This window comes from Bubalus kerabau, chromosome 1 (assembly GCF_029407905.1).
Source record: "Bubalus kerabau isolate K-KA32 ecotype Philippines breed swamp buffalo chromosome 1, PCC_UOA_SB_1v2, whole genome shotgun sequence".
NCBI lineage: Eukaryota > Metazoa > Chordata > Mammalia > Artiodactyla > Bovidae > Bubalus > Bubalus kerabau.
Genome location: NC_073624.1, coordinates 259,748,595 through 259,767,921, shown reverse-complemented (window position 1 = coordinate 259,767,921; position 19,327 = coordinate 259,748,595). Strand labels below are relative to the sequence as shown.

Here is a 19,327-nt window from a genome sequence, read left to right as displayed (position 1 = left end):
TGTGGAAACAAATCAGAAAAAAAATACATAAACAAAAATCAGGACCCAACAGATAACAATGTAAAGAAAAACAGGAGTATTCAACTGATTTGCCGATTTTGAAGCAATCAACTTTCATACATAACCTTTCATCAATCTGAATCTTAACTTGGTCTCTTTAAGTTTCACAATAAAAACTGGACAATCTCTGTGAGTGACAGGATGAGGGAAAAAGATAAACATTACTAGTGCAGAACTGAAGGGTTACATTGATTTTTCAGCTTCAGCTGTTGTCTTGTCCACGCCATAGCAAACATCCTTCCCATGGTGGGACCACCAGGTAATTCATACTGAAAATATGATCCTAATGGAGCAAGGTTTTCAAGTTTAGAATTACTTGAATTCTATTACATTTACTAAAGGGCATTCTCAAACTATAGAATTACTCCTGTGGAACAACAGAGGTTTCATCATTCACATCATCAATTATTCAGCCTCTAAGAATTCTTAATCTGTGTTATTGGTATTTGGCAAGTACTACAAAAAATTGGCTGTTTCCTTCTTCCATACTAAAACAGAATTTAAATGTGCATCTTTCAAAATCAAATAATCTAATGTTATAAATTGAGGAAATGCTAAATACTTTTAAATGATAAAAGGAATAGTCTCATAGTTTTTCAGACTATAAATGTTTCTTATCTTTATATATATATTATATATATATATAACTTACAACTTTAAGGAAAATAATTTTATTCACCTATAAATGACATATATGTGATACCATATTAAAAAGGAACAAAAAAGTAAACAATAGAACGTTTACCTCACACCAACCCCCACCAGCCATACGCTTCTTCTACACATAGTCCATTACGGTTATCGACCTTATCTGTCTCTCATAAGAGAATCTATACATATATTAATATGTATGTCTACAGGAGAAAATCCATGCAACAAATTCTGTTTTCTTCTACATGGAGACTACAGGAATCAACACATTTTTTCAAGACATAAATAGGTAAATACTAGGCTTTGTGGTAGACATCCATCATGGGAAAATATTTACTGTCTCAACAACACACTGTCAGCTTTATAGATCTCACCTGTAAAATGATGGTTCCCACTGCCTTTTACTGTATCTACCAATTCAGCCTCTAGGGAAGGGTAGACACAACTATGGAAACTTGAAATTTACTAGATCTCACATTATCAAACCTACATTCCTGAAGATCTACATTAAGCATGACCTCTATACCTGGAACACAAGAGTCATCATGAGATCCCCTTTTACTTCATCCTGGGATTGTTTTTGATTGTTCCCCATTTGATCTCCTGTTTACTGATTCCCACATTTTCCTTTTATGGTTTACTTGGTTTATCCCTTTTTTTGATACAGAACATCCTCCAGTAACTTCCCAAAAAAGTGTATGTGAATATAAATGTTTTAGGTCTTGCATATCAGAAATTACTCTAATATTAATTTTCCATTTAACTAATATTTTCATTGGGTATAGAATTTTTGGTAAAAATAGTTTTCTTTCATTATTTTGAAAGCTTTGTTCCACTGTTTTCAGACTTCCAATGTTGCTGTTAAGAAATTCAAAATCATTTTGATTCCAAAGTATTATATGTGTTTGCTTATTTGTGTTAACCCCACACCCTACCCCCCTGCCGCCCCAGAATGTTCTCTCCATCCAAAGCATAAAATTGCACAAGATTTTTCTTGGAACGTGATTATTTTTGTCTATTTGGCTAAACACTCAGTCAGTCCTTTTCACTCATATATTCATCTTTAGAGTATCAGAAATTTTTCTTATATTATTTCACAATGATTTCTTCACCTTCCATTTTCACTGTTCTTGCATCCTGAAACTCTTTAACACTGGTTTTCTCAGACTAGCCCTCTAATTTTCTAATTATTATCTCTAATTTCTAGCCTTTGATTTTTCCCCTATTTCAGAGAATTTAATTCACAATAAAATTTCACGATACTGGATGCTTGGGGCTGGTGCACTGGGATGACCCAGAGGGATGGAATGGGGAGGGAGGAGGGAGGAGGGTTCAGGATGGGGAACACATGTATACCTGTGGCGGATTCATTTTGATATTTGGCAAAACTAATACAATTATGTAAAGTTTAAAAATAAAATAAAATTTAAAAATAAATAAATAAAAAATAAATACAGAGGCATGTACAAATAGAAATAAAATATTATGCATCAATTATTTAAATAAATAAATAAATAAATAAAATTTCAGTTCTTCTAATTTTTTTTGTTTATCCCATTGTGTTTTCAATTTCTAGGAAATAGTTGTAGCCTGTTCTTTTTCCCTTAATCCATTAAACCATCTTTTACTTCTCAGAAAATACTTATTTTTTAAATTTTCTGTTCTCTTTATGGGGACTTCCCCAGTGGCTCAGCAGTAAAAGAATCCGCCGGCAATGCAGGAGACATGAGTTCGATCCTGTGTCAGAAAGATCCCCTGGAAGAGGAAATGACAACCTACTCCAGTATTCTTGCCTGGAGAATTTCATGGCGAGAGGAGCCTGGCAGGCTACAGTCCATGAAGTCACAGAAGAGTTGGACATGATTAAGTGTCTAAATACCACCAACAACAAAATTCTCTTTATAGCCTTTGTTACCTCCAAGTTGCTTTGTTATTTATTCTGGAATCTATCTTCTATGTGATGTTTCTTCATTGTCCATGTCCAGAGTCGTGTCCGACTCTGTGCGACCCCATAGACGGCAGCCCACCAGGCTCCCCCGTCCCTGGGATTCCCAGGGAAGAGTACTGGAGTGGGGTGCCATTGCCTTCTCCGAAGTCACCAAATAAGTATCTCATAAAAACTAATCAAGCTGCTCATATCCAGAACCACTGGAGTGGGTTGCCATTTCCTTCTCCAATGCATGAAAGTGAAAAGTGCAAGTGAAGTTGCTCAGTCGTGTCCGACTCTTAGCGACCCCACGGACTGCAACCTACCAGGCTCCTCCGTCCATGGGATTTTCCAGGCAAGAGTACTGGAGTGGGGTGCCATTGCCTTCTCCGAAGTCACCAAATAAGTATCTCATAAAAACTGATCAAGCTGCTCATATCCGATTACAAATGCCCACAGAGGAAAAAGGATGAACAGTGTAGAGATGCTTCAACTCTAGAGCTACGTGTAGTGCTACAAGATTATGGATTTCATCTGTGCTCTTTCAACTCCACTTTGGCAAAACACAAAAGGAAAGATTCACTACACTAAATCCTTTGAGGCAAATTCAAAAGCAGTAAATTAAGTCAAGGTATGTTCTTGCAGCCACCAAATCTGAAAGGTCTTCTGTCAAGAGATAAGACACACTTGTCTTTTGGCTTCTTTGAAATGTAAGGCTCCTGTATCTAAAGGTTTCTTGAACCACCATTAGATGGCACCCCTCCATCTTCCAAAACAATAACAATTTCTCAAATTATGAAAAGAGGTTTTAAGAATTTTTGCCACCTATAACATTGTACAATTTTTAATTCTTCATAGAACTCAAAGGCAAAAGTCAAAAATAATTTTCTTGAAATTAAAGTCTCACTGAAAACAGCTCTAATTAGTTCTAGTCTTTCCACTGAGATTCAGCATTAACCTAAAAAAAAGGTGGGGAGAGGTTCTTTGTGTGATTTCTTTATATTCTGTATCTACTTAGGGAATACCATCTGTCTTTACCAAGTATCTAGGTGCTTATATTTTCTAAATGAATTATTTGCCCTCATGGAAGGTAAGGGAGAGAGCTTCATAAACAAACTCAGAGGTTTCAATCCAGAGAGATGTGCTTTTTAGTCTAAACTGTGTTTACAAAATAACACTAGAGAATGTTTGCCAAGATCATATGTGAAGATTCTGCATTTTTAAAAAGTGGATTTCTGGACTATTTTGAAAAGTCACAGAATTGGTAAATCTGAGTCCACATTTTTACACAATATTGATTGGCTGGATCTGAGTGGCAGCTGTTATTTGGACAGAGAATTTGCTCTCCAGAAACCTGCCCATGTCTCCTCAGTCTTGGGTAAAAGAGGAAAGTAAAATATTTCATATATTTATGCCATTCAAAGAGGGAAAAAGAGGCACAAATGTGCATCTGCATAGATGCACACACACACATTCACTCATTACACATCTTGAGGACTGCCTCCCTGCAGAGTTGCGGGCATTTGATTTTATAAAACACTGGGAGGCATTCCTGGCACGTGAAGATTCTGTGATAGGTGCTATGAAGCCTCTAGCGGGATGCTGCCAGGACGTCTGGGGGTCAAGCAGGAGGTAAATACTAGAGCTGGAGTCAGACATGGGCTCCACGCTAGTCTCAACCATCTTCCCACCTGTGTGACTTTGCACAAACCAATTCACTTCTCTGGGACTCAAGTTCCCTCAAGCGTTAAAGGAAGGAAAAAAGAACAGCTGCAGCATCAGGGTAGTCTCACCCTCATCTGCCACAAGGGCCAGATTCCAGGCTCTAGGCCTTCCATGTCCACACAGTCAAGAGAAACCAATCTGGCAATCTAGACTGCCTTGTGTAAAGACCATCCTCTCACCCACCCACCCTCAAAGCAGCAACATCAGAATAAAAGGAGGCTGTCTGAGGTAGATGGAAGCATTGAGAATTTAGGAAAGTTGGAAAAGCACAACGAAAACCCATCATGGGCACCGACTTCAAGATCAGAAGGGGAATGAACGGCAACGTTGTGTTCAAAGAACAAAATCGTGGGGTTCCTGATATTCCTGGATGATCTGCAAAACTTGAACCAGAGTATTAACTAATTCCACACCTTGTTAGGGACACGGGAAGCAAGCATCAGGGTCTTTTCCAGTGAGTCAGTTGTTCGCATCAGATGGCCAAAGTATTGGAGTTTCAGCTTCAGCATCAGCCCTTCCAATGAACACTCAGGACTGATCTCCTTTAGCTTTAGGGTGGACTGGCTGGATCTCCTTGCCAGTCCAAGGGACTCACAAGAGTCTTCTCCAACACCACAGTTCAAAAGCATCAATTCTTTGGTGTTCAGCTTTCTTTATAGTCCAACTCTCAAATCCATTCATGACTATGGAAAAACCATAGCTTTGACTATATGGATCTTTGTTGGCAAAGTGGTATCTCTGCTTTTTAATATACTGTTTAGGTTTGTCATAGCTTTCTTCCAAGGAGCAAGTGTCTTTTAATTTCATGGCTGCAGTCCCCATCCACAGTGATTTTGGAGCCCAAGAAAATAAAATATGTCACTGTTTCCACTTTTTCTATTTGCCATGAAGTGATGGCAACAGATGCCACGATCTTAGTTTTGTGAATGCTCAGTTTTAAGCTAGCTTTTTCACTCTCCTCTTTCACCCTTATCAAGAGACCCTTTAGTTCCTCTTTGCTTTCATTTTGTCAGTATTAATTGGGTAAATTAATAACAATAATGAGCAGTTACTCTAGGTTAGGCAATGTGCTACGAATAGCCAGATGGAACTGTCTAGGTAGTTGGCAACGCTGTGACTGATGGAACATGTCAAAAGTGGTTTGTAAAGTTTTGTGTTGCAGATTTCTCTGGATGGTGCTCCATGGTCTGGCAGACCAGTTAAAGTTGACAGTGATCAAATTGAGACATTAATGGAAAACGGTCAGCATTATACCATGCAGGAGATAGCCCAATATGCTCAAAATACCTAAATCATGCATTGGAAATCACTTGCACCAGCTTGGTTGTTTACTGCTTTGATGTTTGATTTCCACATAAGTTAAGCAAAAAGAATCTTGACTGTATTCCCACATCCATTTCTCTACTGAAATGTAAAAAAATGTTCCATTTTTAAAAACAAGTTGTGATGGGTGATGAAAATGGATACTGTACAGTAATGTGGAACAGAAAAGATCCTTGTTGTTCAGTTGCTCAGTCCTGTCTGACTTTTTGTAAACCCATGGACTGAAGCTCTCCAGGCTTTCCTATCCACTATCTCCTGGAGTTTGCTCAAACTTATGTCCATTGAGTTGGTGATGCTATCTAACCATCTCATCCTCTGCCACCCCCTTCTCCTCCTACCCTCAATCTTTCCTAGCATCAGGGTCATTTCCAATGAGTCGGCTCTTTACATCAGAGAGTCAAAGTATGGGAGCTTCAGCTTCAGCATCAGTCCTTCCAATGAATATTCAGGGTTCATTTCTTTTAGGATTGACTGATTTGATCCTCTTGCAGTCCAAGGGTGTCTTCTCCAACACCACAGTTTGAAAGCATCAATTCTTCAATGCTCATTCTTCTTTCTGGTCCAACTCTCACATCAGTATATGACTTGCACACGATTGCTGGAAAAATCTGCTAATGCAGGAGACGTAAGAGATGTGAGTTCGATTCCTGGGTTGATAAGATCCCCTGGAGGAGGGCATGGCAACCCATTCCAGTATTCTCACCCGGAGAATTCCATGGACAAAGGAGCCTGGTGGGCTACAGTCCATGGGGTCACAAACAGTCAGACATGACTGAGCATGCATATCCAACCTTATTACATAATTATTTAAAAGAATGAAGAATATCATATTATAAAATATTATAGTCTATCTTAAATGAATTTTATGATGCAGTATGTTAATTTAAAATAAAATACTTTACATAAAATATAAATACTAAATATACATACATGTTTATATATACAAGTGAATATCCACCTGGAAAAGTACTGAAAAAACCATGGTCAACTTTAGGCAAAAGAAATTTGAAGTGATTTTGCTGTTTCTTTGTGTTTTTCTATTTTTTTCATAGTTACTGCATTTGAAAATGTTCTACTTTGGTCATCTCTAATCCTATTTTGAAAAGCAAAATACCAAAATATAGAACTCTGAAACTGAAGATCATTTCCTAAATGAGATCTAAATCTAAAGATCATTTAACATCCCCATCCTAACACTTGAATTGTGGCTGTAAATTTCTAGGGCTTAATGTAATGCAAGAACTACAACTTTAGAATTATATGAATGTGTTATCAACCCATTATAAAATAGGTAACTTCTATATATGTTTAGTGTCCAAGCGTTTTTCTAAAACAAAAAAGGCAGAAATATCAATCAAAATAAGGATGTAGGCAAATCTCTCATCACCTTTGTACCTTTCCTGTTTTCTTCCTTATCCTCCATCCTCCATTTTCTTCTTTCAGCTATAATATACAACTTCAGAAAAGAACACAGTTCCCCCTACACAGGTCTATTTCACATGCTTCTATGAAATCCTTTCTACACAAAACTTACCTTTGAAGAAAATTCACCAGTGAAAAAGACTTTAATAGAATTCATTGTGTGTATCAACTACACTATATTTCATCTCTTGACTTGGCCATAGGAGACCTGATATCATGAATTGAAATACAGGGAATCTTTTTCTGATAATGCAATGACTCCCTCAGACTGTTGCTCCTTCTTTATTTTGCCTTTGATCAATGTGTCCAGGGTACAAAATACCTTGAAGTTATACCACCCACTCTGCCCTCACCTTCTAGCATGGTAATTGTCCCTTCTTTCAATCATAAAGTTTAACTGGCTTTTAAAAAAATATGTATCATTTTTCTATCTGTATTTTTTTCACAATTCATGAAAGACAATACTTTTTGTTATGTCTTTCAACATTAGATTTTAATTTCACCCTATTTTGAATCCAGAGTTTCATTTAAACTTACAGAAGCAAATGTGAGAGTTGAGGCTCTGCGAATGTAGACTAGAAGTGAAAGTTTCACAAGCGGTGACTTACCCGAATTTCTCTTGTAACTTGGACTTAACTTTCCCATTATCAGACCACATCTTTCCCACTCTAAATATCTCCCATTTCTCTAAGTTCAGCCACCTCCTATAACGCTTTTAAATATGCTCTTGTGGTTTAGGATGTGCTGGAAAAATCATAATACAAAATGTGACTGAGGGGCTTTCCTGGTCCAGTGGTTAAGAATCCACACTTCCAGGGATTTTTCTGACGGTCCAGTGGTTAAGACTCCATGCTTTCACTGCAGGAGTCATGGGCTCAATCCTGGTCAGGGAGCTAAGATCCCACATGCCAAAAAAAAAAAAAAAAAGAACCCACACTCCCAAAGCAGGGAATGTGGGTTCCATCCCTGGTTGGGAACTATATGTCCACAGCCAAAAAGTAAATTAAAAAAAAAAAAGTGACTGAAAGAGCAGGTGGTTGGTCACTTCCTGCTTCGAGTCACTTTCTCATGTGGCTTCCTGATGCCACATTCATCTGCTTTCCCTTTTCACTCACTAGGTACCCTTCAGTCTCCTTTGCTGGATCCCTATCTTCTGATGTCTGTGTGATAAAACAGGCATCAGTCTGGGTACAAAATACCTTGAAGTTATACCACCCCAGACCTCTTCTGCATCTACACTCACTCTCACTGGGATCTCATTGACCTCACTGCTTTAAACATAGTCTTCCAAATGTACATCTCCAGCCAAACTTCACCTCTAAATTTGGAATTTATTCAGCAGACTATTTGACATCTCTCAGTTCAGTTCAATTCAATTGCTCAGTCGTGTCTGACTCTTTGTGACCCCATGAATCGAAGCACACCAGGCCTCCCTGTCCATCACCAACTCCTGGAGTCTACCCAAACTCATGTGCATCGAGTCGGTGATGCCATCCAGCCATCTCATCCTCTGTCGTCCCCTTCTCCTCCTGCCCCCAATACCTCCCAGCATCAGGGTCTTTTCCAATGAGTCAACTCTTCGCATGAGGTGGCCAAAGTATTGGAGTTTCAGCCTCAGCATCAGTCCTTCTAATGAACACCCAGGACTGATCTCCTTCAGTTCAGTTCAGTTCAGTCGCTCAGTTGTGTCTGACTCTTTGTGACTCCATGAATCGCAGCACGCCAGGCCTTCCTGTCCATCACCAACTCCCAGAGTTCACTCAGACTCACGTCCATAGAGTCAGTGATGCCATCCAGCCATCTCATCCTCTGTCGTCCCCTTCTCCTCCTGCCCCCAATACCTCCCAGCATCAGGGTCTTTTCCAATGAGTCAACTCTTCGCATGAGGTGGCCAAAGTATTGGAGTTTCAGCCTCAGCATCAGTCCTTCTAATGAACACCCAGGACTGATCTCCTTCAGTTCAGTTCAGTTCAGTCGCTCAGTTGTGTCTGACTCTTTGTGACTCCATGAATCGCAGCACGCCAGGCCTTCCTGTCCATCACCAACTCCCAGAGTTCACTCAGACTCACGTCCATAGAGTCAGTGATGCCATCCAGCCATCTCATCCTCTGTCGTCCCCTTCTCCTCTTGCCCCCAATCCCTCCCAGCATCAGGGTCTTTTCCAATGAGTCAACTCTTCACATGAGGTGGCCAAAGTACTGGAGTTTCAGCTTTAGCATCATTCCTTCCAAAGAAATCCCAGGGCTGATCTCCTTCAGAATGGACTGGTTGGATCTCCTTGCAGTCCAAGGGACTCTCAAGAGTCTTCTCCAACACCACACTTCAAAAGCATCAATTCTTTGGCGCTCAGCTTTCTGCACAGTCCAACTCTCACATACATACATGACCACAGGAAAAACCATAGCCTTGACTAGACAGACCTTTGTTGGCAAAGTAATGTCTCTGCTTTTCAATATGCTATCTAGGTTGGTCATAACTTTCCTCCCAAGGAGTAAGTGTCTTTTAATTTTATGGCTGCAGTCACCATTTGCAGTGATTTTGGAGCCCAAAAAAATAAAGTCTGATACTGTTTCCACTGTTTCCCCATCTATTTCCCATGAAGTGGTGGGACCAGATGCCATGATCTTCGTTTTCTGAATGTTGAGCTTTAAGCCCACTTTTTCACTCTCTACTTTCACTTTCATCAAGAGGCTTTTTAGTTCCTCTTCACTTTCTGCCATAAGGGTGGTGTCATCTGCATATCTGAAGTTATTGATATTTCTCCCGGCAATCTTGATTCCAGCTTGTGTTTCTTCCAGTCCAGCATTTCTCGTGATGTACTCTGCATATAAGCTAAATAAGCAGGGTGATAATATACAGCCTTGATGTACTCCTTTTCCTATTTGGAACCAGTCTGTTGTTTCATGTCTCTTGGTCACCACTAAGTGCAACCAGGGTATCAACTCCTTACTCTGAAATTAACATTTAAAGGGAAAGAATTAAATATTTATCCTATCTATCCTAGGTAAATTCCTTTTCAGAGTAACCCAATAGCCTAGTTAAGGAAAAAGTTTTCCTTAAAAAAATTCCAGTTAATGTGGCAAGAGGGACAGAGTTAGAAAACCACCTGTTTGCAACTTTCAAAAAAATAACTAAAGAAATGACCATTCATGGGTGAAACAATTAGATAAAAATTTTTTAAAAAATAGATTAAAGATTCTAATGCAAGACCTGAAACCATAAAACTCCTAGAAGAAAACCAAGGGGTAAGCTCCCTGACATTGATTCTGGCAATGATTTTTTATATTTCACATCAAAAGGAAATTCAACAAAAGCAGAACTAAGCAAGTAGGACCACACTAAACTAAAAAGCTTCCACTCAGCAAAAGAAGCCATCGACAAAACGAAAAGGAAACCTGCAGAATGGAGGAAAATATTTGCAAATCATGTATCTAATAAGAAATTACTATCCAAAAGGTATAAAGAACTCATAAACTAAATACCAAAAATATCTGATTAAAATATAGGCAGAGGAACTAAATAAACATTTCCCAAAGACATAAAAATGAGCAATAGGTACATGAAAAGGCAGTCAACATCATTAACCATCAGGGAAATGAAATCAAAACCACAATAAAATATCACCTCACACTGTTAGAATGGCTGTAATAAAAAAGACAAGAGATGTGTTGATAAGGATGTGGAGAAAAGAAGTTGGGCGCTGTTGGAGGGAATGTAAATTGGTGCAACCACTGTAGAAAACATTATAAAGGTTCCTCAAAGAAACTAAAAATAGAACCACCAGAGGATCCAGCAATTCCCATTCAAGATACATATCTGAAGGAAACAAAATCACTATCTCAAAGAGATATCTGTATCACCGTGTTCACTGTAGCATTATTTACAACAGCCAAATCATAGCAACAACCTAAGTGCCCATCAATGAATGAATGGATTGAATAGATACTGTGATAAACATGTGTACACACACACACACACACACACACAGGAATATTATTCAGCCATAAAAAAGAAGGAAATCTTGCCATTTTTACAACATGGATAGACCATGAGGATTTCATGCTAAGTGAAGTAAGTCATACAAAGAAAGATAAATATTGTATGATCTTACTTATATGTGGCATTTTAAAAAACAAACTCAGAAACAGATTACATTGGGGCTGCCAGAGGGAGATGGAGGTGAAAATGGGTAAAGGCATTCAAAAACTATAAACTCCCAGTTATAAGTTCTTCCCAGAATGTAATACACAGCATGATGATTACAGCTACCAAGATGGTATTATATATTCAAAAGCTGCTAAGAGAGAAAACCTTAAAAGTTCTCATTACAAGAAAAAATATTTATAGCTATGTGAGGAGAGGGATGTTATCTAAACTACTGTGGTAATCATTTTGCAATATACACATATATCAAATCATTTTGCTGTACACCTTAAAATAATACAGTGCTACATGTCAATCATATCTCAGTAAAACTGGGGGTGGGCTGTTAATGAGAAACTTCTGAATGTAGAGACTGGGCTTTCTGACTGTTGATTTAAATTCAAATCCACTGCTGATGCCTAGTGTCACTAAAGACAGAGAACCACACATGTCCAGATAAATAGCATATAAAGTTTACAGCACCACCTATATTGTCCAAAAGACAGAACCTGAATCCAATGGAGCTTTGACAGCTAACTCCCAGTTTCAGTTCAGTCGCTCAGTCGTGTCTGACTCTTTGCGACCCCATGAATTGCAGCACGCCAGGCCTCCCTGTCCATCACTAACTCAAAACGGGGGATAAAGAAACTCATTAAGTATTCCAAAAAGAAAGAAACAATCAAATGCAGAACACAGATATACCAGGTGATAAATTACCAAATTTCTTCAACACATCAAAGGTATGGGGGAAAAGGGAGATTCAAAACGACTTTGAGATTCTGTCAGAAGAACAGCTAAGAATTATTTACATGCTAATTAAAAGAATCAAACTCTAAAAAGACATATTTGAGGCAATCAAGGAAATTTGAAAATGAACTCACTAGTGAACGAGACTATGGGATTATTGTTAATTTTGTTAGGTAAGATAACAGAATTGTGATTATGTAAGAAAATAACCGTATTTTTACAGCTTCCTTCTGTGATATGTTGATACATGAAACAGAGAAAATCTCGAAAACTGTCAATTCTGAGCAGTAGGTGTAAAGGGGTTCATTTTACTTTTCTATTTACATACATGTTTGAAAGCTTTCATAATAATACCTATTTACTGGCAAACTCACATTAACAATCAAGCTCTAATTAATTTAACACTGCTGCTACTGCTAAGTCACTTCAGTCATGTTCGACTCTGTGTGACCCCATAGAGGGCAGCCACCAGGCTCCCCCGTCCCTGGGATTCTCCAGGCAAGAACACTGGAGTGAGCTGCCATTTCCTTCTCCAATGCATGAAAGTGGAAAGTGAAATATGAAAGTGAAGTCGCTCAGTCGTGTCCGACTCTTAGCGACCCAATGGACTGCCACCTACCAGGCTCCTCCGTCCATGGGATTTTCCAGGCAAAGTACTGGAGTGGGGTGCCATTGCCTTCTCCTAATTTAACACTATCTTTTCTTTTACCCCAACCAAGGCCTGCCACAAGCTGTCCTCTTAGGCAAGATTCTTTGAAAATGACTTCAGCTAACATTCCTATTGTGAGTGCCATAGCTGGCTCTTGGGGCTCACTTCCCTTTGCACAGCATCACCAGACACATCCCTCCACCCTGCTGAGTTCTCTTGGTAACATTTTTGCTTCTGTCCTCAACCACAAATCAGACTCTCCAAGCAGAGCTGAAGCCCTTCCCACCACATTCAAGAAGAGCCACAAACTCAGATGGTAAAGAATCTGCCTGCAACGTAGGAGACCCGGGTTTTAATCCCTAAATTGGGAAAATCCCCTGGGGAAGGGAATGGCAACCCACTCCAGTATTCTTGCCCAGAGAATCCCATGGACAGAGAAGCCTGGCGGGCTACAGCCCATGGGTTGCAAAGAGTCTGATCGATTAACACACATACACACAGATACACACAAGATGGGATAGTCACAGCACTTCCACGGATTTCCAATATAAATTCTCTCCAGAAAATCCTCTCTCGGACTTAACTCTTTTACTTTATATGTAGAAATTTTAAAATTATCCAATTAGTTTCTGTTATCTTCTTTGAAATTCTGAGTCCTGATAATTTCTCGCAACTCGCTTTGACATTTGATATACAACTTTTTTGGTGCCTCAGTTGAAAATTCCAACTTGTGAAGAATGCAGGGTACAACAGAAACTACCACAACACTGTAATTCAACTATACGCTAATAAAATTAATTTTAAATAAATAATTAAAATGTAAAAATGCATGAATATATTGCCATCAGGAGGTCAAAGTGGCTCTAACAGTGAAGTGGTTATTAAGATTACATGAATAAATTTATGTGAACATATGCTCCAAATCATAAAGTGAATGTCGCTCAGTTGTGTCCAACTCTTTGCGACCCCATAGACTATACAGTCCATGGGATTCTCCGGGCCGTAATACTGGAGGGGGTAGCCTTCCCCAGGGGATCTTCCCAACCCAGGGATGGGACCCAGGTCTCCCGTATTGCAGGTGGATTCTTTACCAGCTGAGCCACAGGGGAAGCCCAAATCATAAGGCCCTAAGCAAATATATCAGGTTTTTTCAAAAGAGCTTAAAATATTCTGCCTCATCCAAAATTAGACAAATTCGTTCAAATGTCAATTTATTTCATAAAGTATATCAGACCCTTTCAGAAAATTACTTAAGGTTTCAGATAAATACACAAGTGTACACATACACAACAGAATTAGTGATATCTGACAAACTATACATTAGTGAACTGAACATGTCTTTTACTTAAAGCCCAACTTTCAATCAAATAATCTATGAACTGCCCTCCTTAACAAAATAACATTTTAAAGCTCTGTAATTTACCTTAGAAGAAAAAATAAATTTATCTCATTTTGTCAACTCAACCATATCATTTAGATGAATGCCTGCCGAAAGGACAGAAGTCATCAGAAAATTGAATTCAGTGTGCATCATGTAATATACAATCACATCTTTTATTTTAGCATATCCTAGAAAGGTCAAGCATTATGCCAGCCATTACCATACTTCCTATCTTAAGAAAACCTACAGCCACTAGTGAGGGAGAAGTCATTCGTTGCAAACTGTTCTTTTATTTTGTTTTATCACAGTTTGGTTGTATTAAATGAATTATAATTGGCAAAGATCTGGGCTTCCTAGGTAGCACTAGTGGTAAAGAACCCACCTGCCAGTGCAGGAGACATAAGAGACGTGGATTCAATCCCTAAGTCGGGAAGATCCCCTGCAGGAGGGTAGGGCAACCCACTCTAGTATTCTTGCCTGGAGAATCCCCATGGACAGAGGAGCCTAGTGGGCTACAGTTCATAGGAGGAGGGTAGGGCAACCCACTCTAGTATTCTTGACTGGAGAATCCCCACGGACAGAGGAGCCTAGTGGGCTACAGTTTATAGGGTTGCAAAGAGTCAGAAACAACTGAAATGACTTAGCACACACACAATTGGCAGAGATCTATGCAAGTAGAGTTCTAACTGATAAAACGTCAGGTCACACCTGAATCATCTGCCTTATATGGTGACACTGAGCTTAATAGAATGTATAGAAGGGATAAAGTTCTTCTAAATGTATCCTGGCTATTTTATTCACCTCTCTATTGACCCAGCAATTCCACTCCTTACCAGGAGAACTGAAAGCATTTATTCATACAAAAACTTGTACACAAACTTGTCCATAATATAATAGTTAAAAATTAGAAACAATATAAATGTCCATCAATTGATGAATGGATAAACAAAAAGTAGTATATTACAGAATGGAATTATTCAGCCATAAAAAAGAACAAAGTACTTTACGTGTACAAACACTACCACGTGACGAACCTTGTAAATATCAGGTAAGTGACAGAAGGCAGACACAAAAGGCCATGTACTGGATGACTCCATGTATATAACATGTCTAAAAGAGGCACATCTATAGGGACAGAACGTAGACTGGCTGCCAAAGACTTGAGAGTGGGGAGAGAACAGGAAGTGATGGTGAATGGGAACAGGATTTCTTTTTGAGGTGATGAAAATGTTCTGGAATGACAATGGTTAACAATGGCACAAATTTGTAAATACATTAAGTGACACTGAATTGTCTACTTTGAAAGGTGAATTTTTTTTTTTTTGGTAAGTGAATTATATCTCAATTAAAAAAAAATTCATACCACCATACATTCAGTCATCTTTTTCTCTTCTGTCAACAAGTTGATCTAATGTGTATCTGGGACAAGACAGCCAGATCATTCTTACCTGTGCACCTTTGATCCAAGACATTCCCCAGGCCTTTCTCTCTACCTCTCAGCACTCCCTCTCCTTTACCACTCTTCAAAGTGCAGATCAAGGCCCCCTGTTTCCAGGACACTTTCCATCCTGAGTTGACTAGTCTGCCAGAGGACAGGTAAGCCTTTGATTCATTCCTAGTCATCAACACTGGTGAATGCAGTTGAACAATATACAAACCACTCTATTTATAGCTGCAGATAGGGTTTTTTCTTTATATCACAGAACGGAAATATAAAGATCATGCAGTCCTTTCATATATGTTCTCAATTATAATGATCACTTACAAGGCTTGTATCGAATACATGCCTTCTTTCAGTTAAACATTCTTTGAAAAATGAGGAATGTATTATTTTACTTCCAAATAATTACATAAGTATAACTTTGCAAAAACAGGATTGTATTAAAAGATGAGCTAAATTGAATTACTGTCCCATGACATGGATTAAAGGATAATATTATTCCAATTATCCTAACAAAAGGATTATCATAATATACAGTGGCTCTTTCAGAGGGATATCAGTATATGCATGAAATATACTAATAACACTCTAATAATCAGAATTCATGACTAAAGAAGCTTACAAAATCTTATTTCCAACTAGCATACAAATACAAACCCTTGAATTATTTATACAATACGCCTCAGAGCACTTGTTTATTTGTTGTAACACTTAAGAAAAAAAATATTTTCTCTTTAAACATACTCCCCACAGAATTCTTTCTTGCAGAAAGGAGCAAAGTCAATATAAATAATTAAGAATTGCTTCTTCTTTGTTAATTTTGAGTCACCTTCCTCAATTAATTCCAACATATTAATATATACCCTTTGTTTATGCACATACTGCATGCAGAAATAAACTATTAAGAGTACTACACAATGCCTTTTTGAAGTTGCATTTGATTTGAAGCTATTCAGCATCTTTCAACCTGTGCCCCACTTCAATAATGACTATTTAATAATTACAATCATCCCCTTATTAGCTTGGCATTTCATTTTCCATGCCCTATGGCACCCTACAGTTGAAGGCAAGGAAAACTCTCTGTTGATTAGTTATTTAAGACCAGCAACAATAACTATGCTGGAGAGAAGGCTACTTGGGAGAGGATTACATAAGAGCTGGACTCAACAGCTTCAGACAGAGAGCAGCAAATTATAAACCCAAGTACTTCGTTGCATGTAAGCAAATTGGCTAGCTGAAATGCTAATTGCCTTTCAACAAAACTAAAGACAGACAGGGGACCTTGTGCTTCAGAGAATGAAATGCATTTTTACTCCGCTTCTGCACTATTGTCTTGCTGAAATCTATTCATAAAGGTAGCTCTTTCCCTAACCTTTAAATTGTGGGAATTTTATTTAGCCCCCACCACCACTAATGTGCTGATGTGCCAAGACTGGAACAGATGGTTGGACTTAAGCCATGTTAAGCCCCTAATAAAGTAAAGCATGAAAGAATGCTACTCCCAAATACATAGTACAAATCAAGAAAACATGCCCAGGGAAAAGGAATTTAAAGGACACATAAATTTATGAAATGCAAATAATCAAATAATCTTTGAAACTAACATTTGCAATGTAAAGACATTCAAATGCATAGAGAGAGAGCTGGCATTGTCTCTCTCAAATAGAACCCCCTGCCTTCCTTTATAACTAATAATTTTGTATTAGTTCAAAACTCATGGATGGACCACTATCCCAACAGTCAGTTTGACTCCTTTAGATGAAAGGCGGTCCATTCTGAGTTTTCAGAATCCTGAATAAATGAATGAGAAATTGCCCTTTCAGCATCCTGCCCCCACTCGGAGGGAGAGGCAGACTTATGCCTGACTGCACCAGAAAGAGCCCCGTGACCACCTGCCCAACAGCTGTGGGAGGGACTTGGCGTGGAACATTTTAAAGTGTATAGTGTGTCACAGTGGAATCAGAAAACACAGCCTTTGTATTACCACAGCCTCCTGTGTCCCAGTTCCACCCTCCTCTCCTCTGCCACACCTCTTATCAGGACCACAGAGCTCTGTTGCTCTGGCTTCCTGTGTGGCCGGACATCCCGACATATCAGAGAATCCTCCATACATTCAAAGATGACTTCTGTCCCCCAAGTCCTGCCTGCTGAAGGGAAAAAAGCAGACGTGCATTATGTGGCAAAATCAACTTTCTGTACTACTTCATTCTGCATGAGAGGGCAAGAGTCCAGTTTATTAGCAGCATGCTTATCTTCATTTTTCAGCAAACATCTTTGTTTATAGAACAGTTGAGTGAGAGAATACTAAGACTAAATAGAGCTTTAAACCATCAACGGTTTAAATAAATAATTCAGCTCTCACCCTGATTAGGCAGGAGTTAATAGAAGGAAGACATCTCTCTGGCTGGAGAGTCACCAAAACCTTTGGACAGTGGAGTTCCTGGTGATTTTTTTTTTTTTTTCCTGTACCATTTGAATTTTCTACATGAATTTGTATTAACAACTGGAAAAAAGTTATCTGCAAGTTAGAGAGATGTGTACACTCAACTGTGTGGAATACTTAGCTGTGTGATTTTTTTTCCCCCCACGAAATCAGGGAAATGCCCATCCATCTCCATGGTAACATACTATTTACATTTGATAGTAAAATTAAATAATTATCATCCAAGCAGCTTAATATGCTTTCTGAGCATGTATCAATTGTCTAGTTGCTCTGTACACGAAGCCAAAGAGGTGATGGCACAGTGATTTCACTGTGCAAACCCTGGATCAGTGCATCCAAACTAGATCCAAACTCTGGACCCTTGTCACAGGTAAACAGGTGACAAAGCCATTTACTCAATATATCACTTTGCTAAATCCTACAGATACTAGAGAAATACAAAATATAGTCACTGTCCTCAAAGATTCTGCAGCCTAATTGGGGCCCCCTGAAATTTTCAATAACAGTAGGTCAGCAATATTAAAAAGGGCTTGAGGCAGCATTTGGTTGAGAGGCAATAAACTCAACACTTATCCATTAACATGCTTCTCACTTATTTGTTTCTGGGAATGTACAGATCTACAGTCATAAATGGGAAAACAGAATATGTGACTTTAAGTGAGTCTTTTAACTTAGAAAGTTCCAGTTTTCCCAAATATAAAATAAAAGGGATTAGTCTAGTTTGGCTGCAAGCCTCCTCCCAGTGCTTGAGGATTTCAATGCTATGTTCACAGTCTATGAATCTCTGAGCAATAAAGGATCACACACCTAATCTGAGTTAAAATGTGTTTTCTTTGTGGAGCTTTCCAGAGCATAGATCTTTCTGCTTCAGTTTCTTCATCTGCAAATCAAATAATATTTGCCAAGTAAACACAAAGCTAGTGTATAGTGGACTTTCGAAAAGTGTGGCATACTATTATCACTCATCATGGGAATATGTACAAAAGGGTTTAGTCACAGCTGATTCTTCTGTGAACACTTTTTCTTTGCGTGTGCCAAGGCCAACGATACCTCTAACTAGAAAGATATCTGAACTTTTTGTAACTTTTGTGTAACCCTGCTAAGTCACTTCAGTCGTGTCCGACTCTGTGCGACCCCATAGATGGCAGCCTGCCAGGCTCCACTGTCCCTGGGATTCTCCAGGCGAGAACACTGGAGTGGGTTGCCATTTCCTTCTCCAAAGGAAGAAGTGTAACCCTAGCCTCCCTAATATCATTTCTATCCATGATTATCACAAAAGTATTTGTGTTCCAAATATACCTTATGTTATCATTTTCTGACAATGAATATAATTAGCACTCAATATTTGATAAGTATATATACAACACAAACTATAACTGTTATTAAAATATAATAAAGGTGTAGCTAATTCATCA

At 38.6% G+C, this 19,327-nt stretch overlaps 1 protein-coding gene across 1 annotated transcript in view; it reads right to left on the bottom strand.

The window, feature by feature from the left end:
* The window catches only part of ADGRV1 (adhesion G protein-coupled receptor V1), a 538,620-nt gene extending 522,820 nt beyond the window's left edge, over positions 1–15,800 (bottom strand). Inside the window, exon 1 of the mRNA XM_055564426.1 lies at positions 15,477–15,800. Coding sequence (XP_055420401.1) covers positions 15,477–15,651 — 175 coding nt within the window. The 5' untranslated portion in view covers positions 15,652–15,800. The remainder of the gene's footprint in view (positions 1–15,476) is intronic.
* Between the last annotated feature and the right edge of the window lie 3,527 nt (positions 15,801–19,327).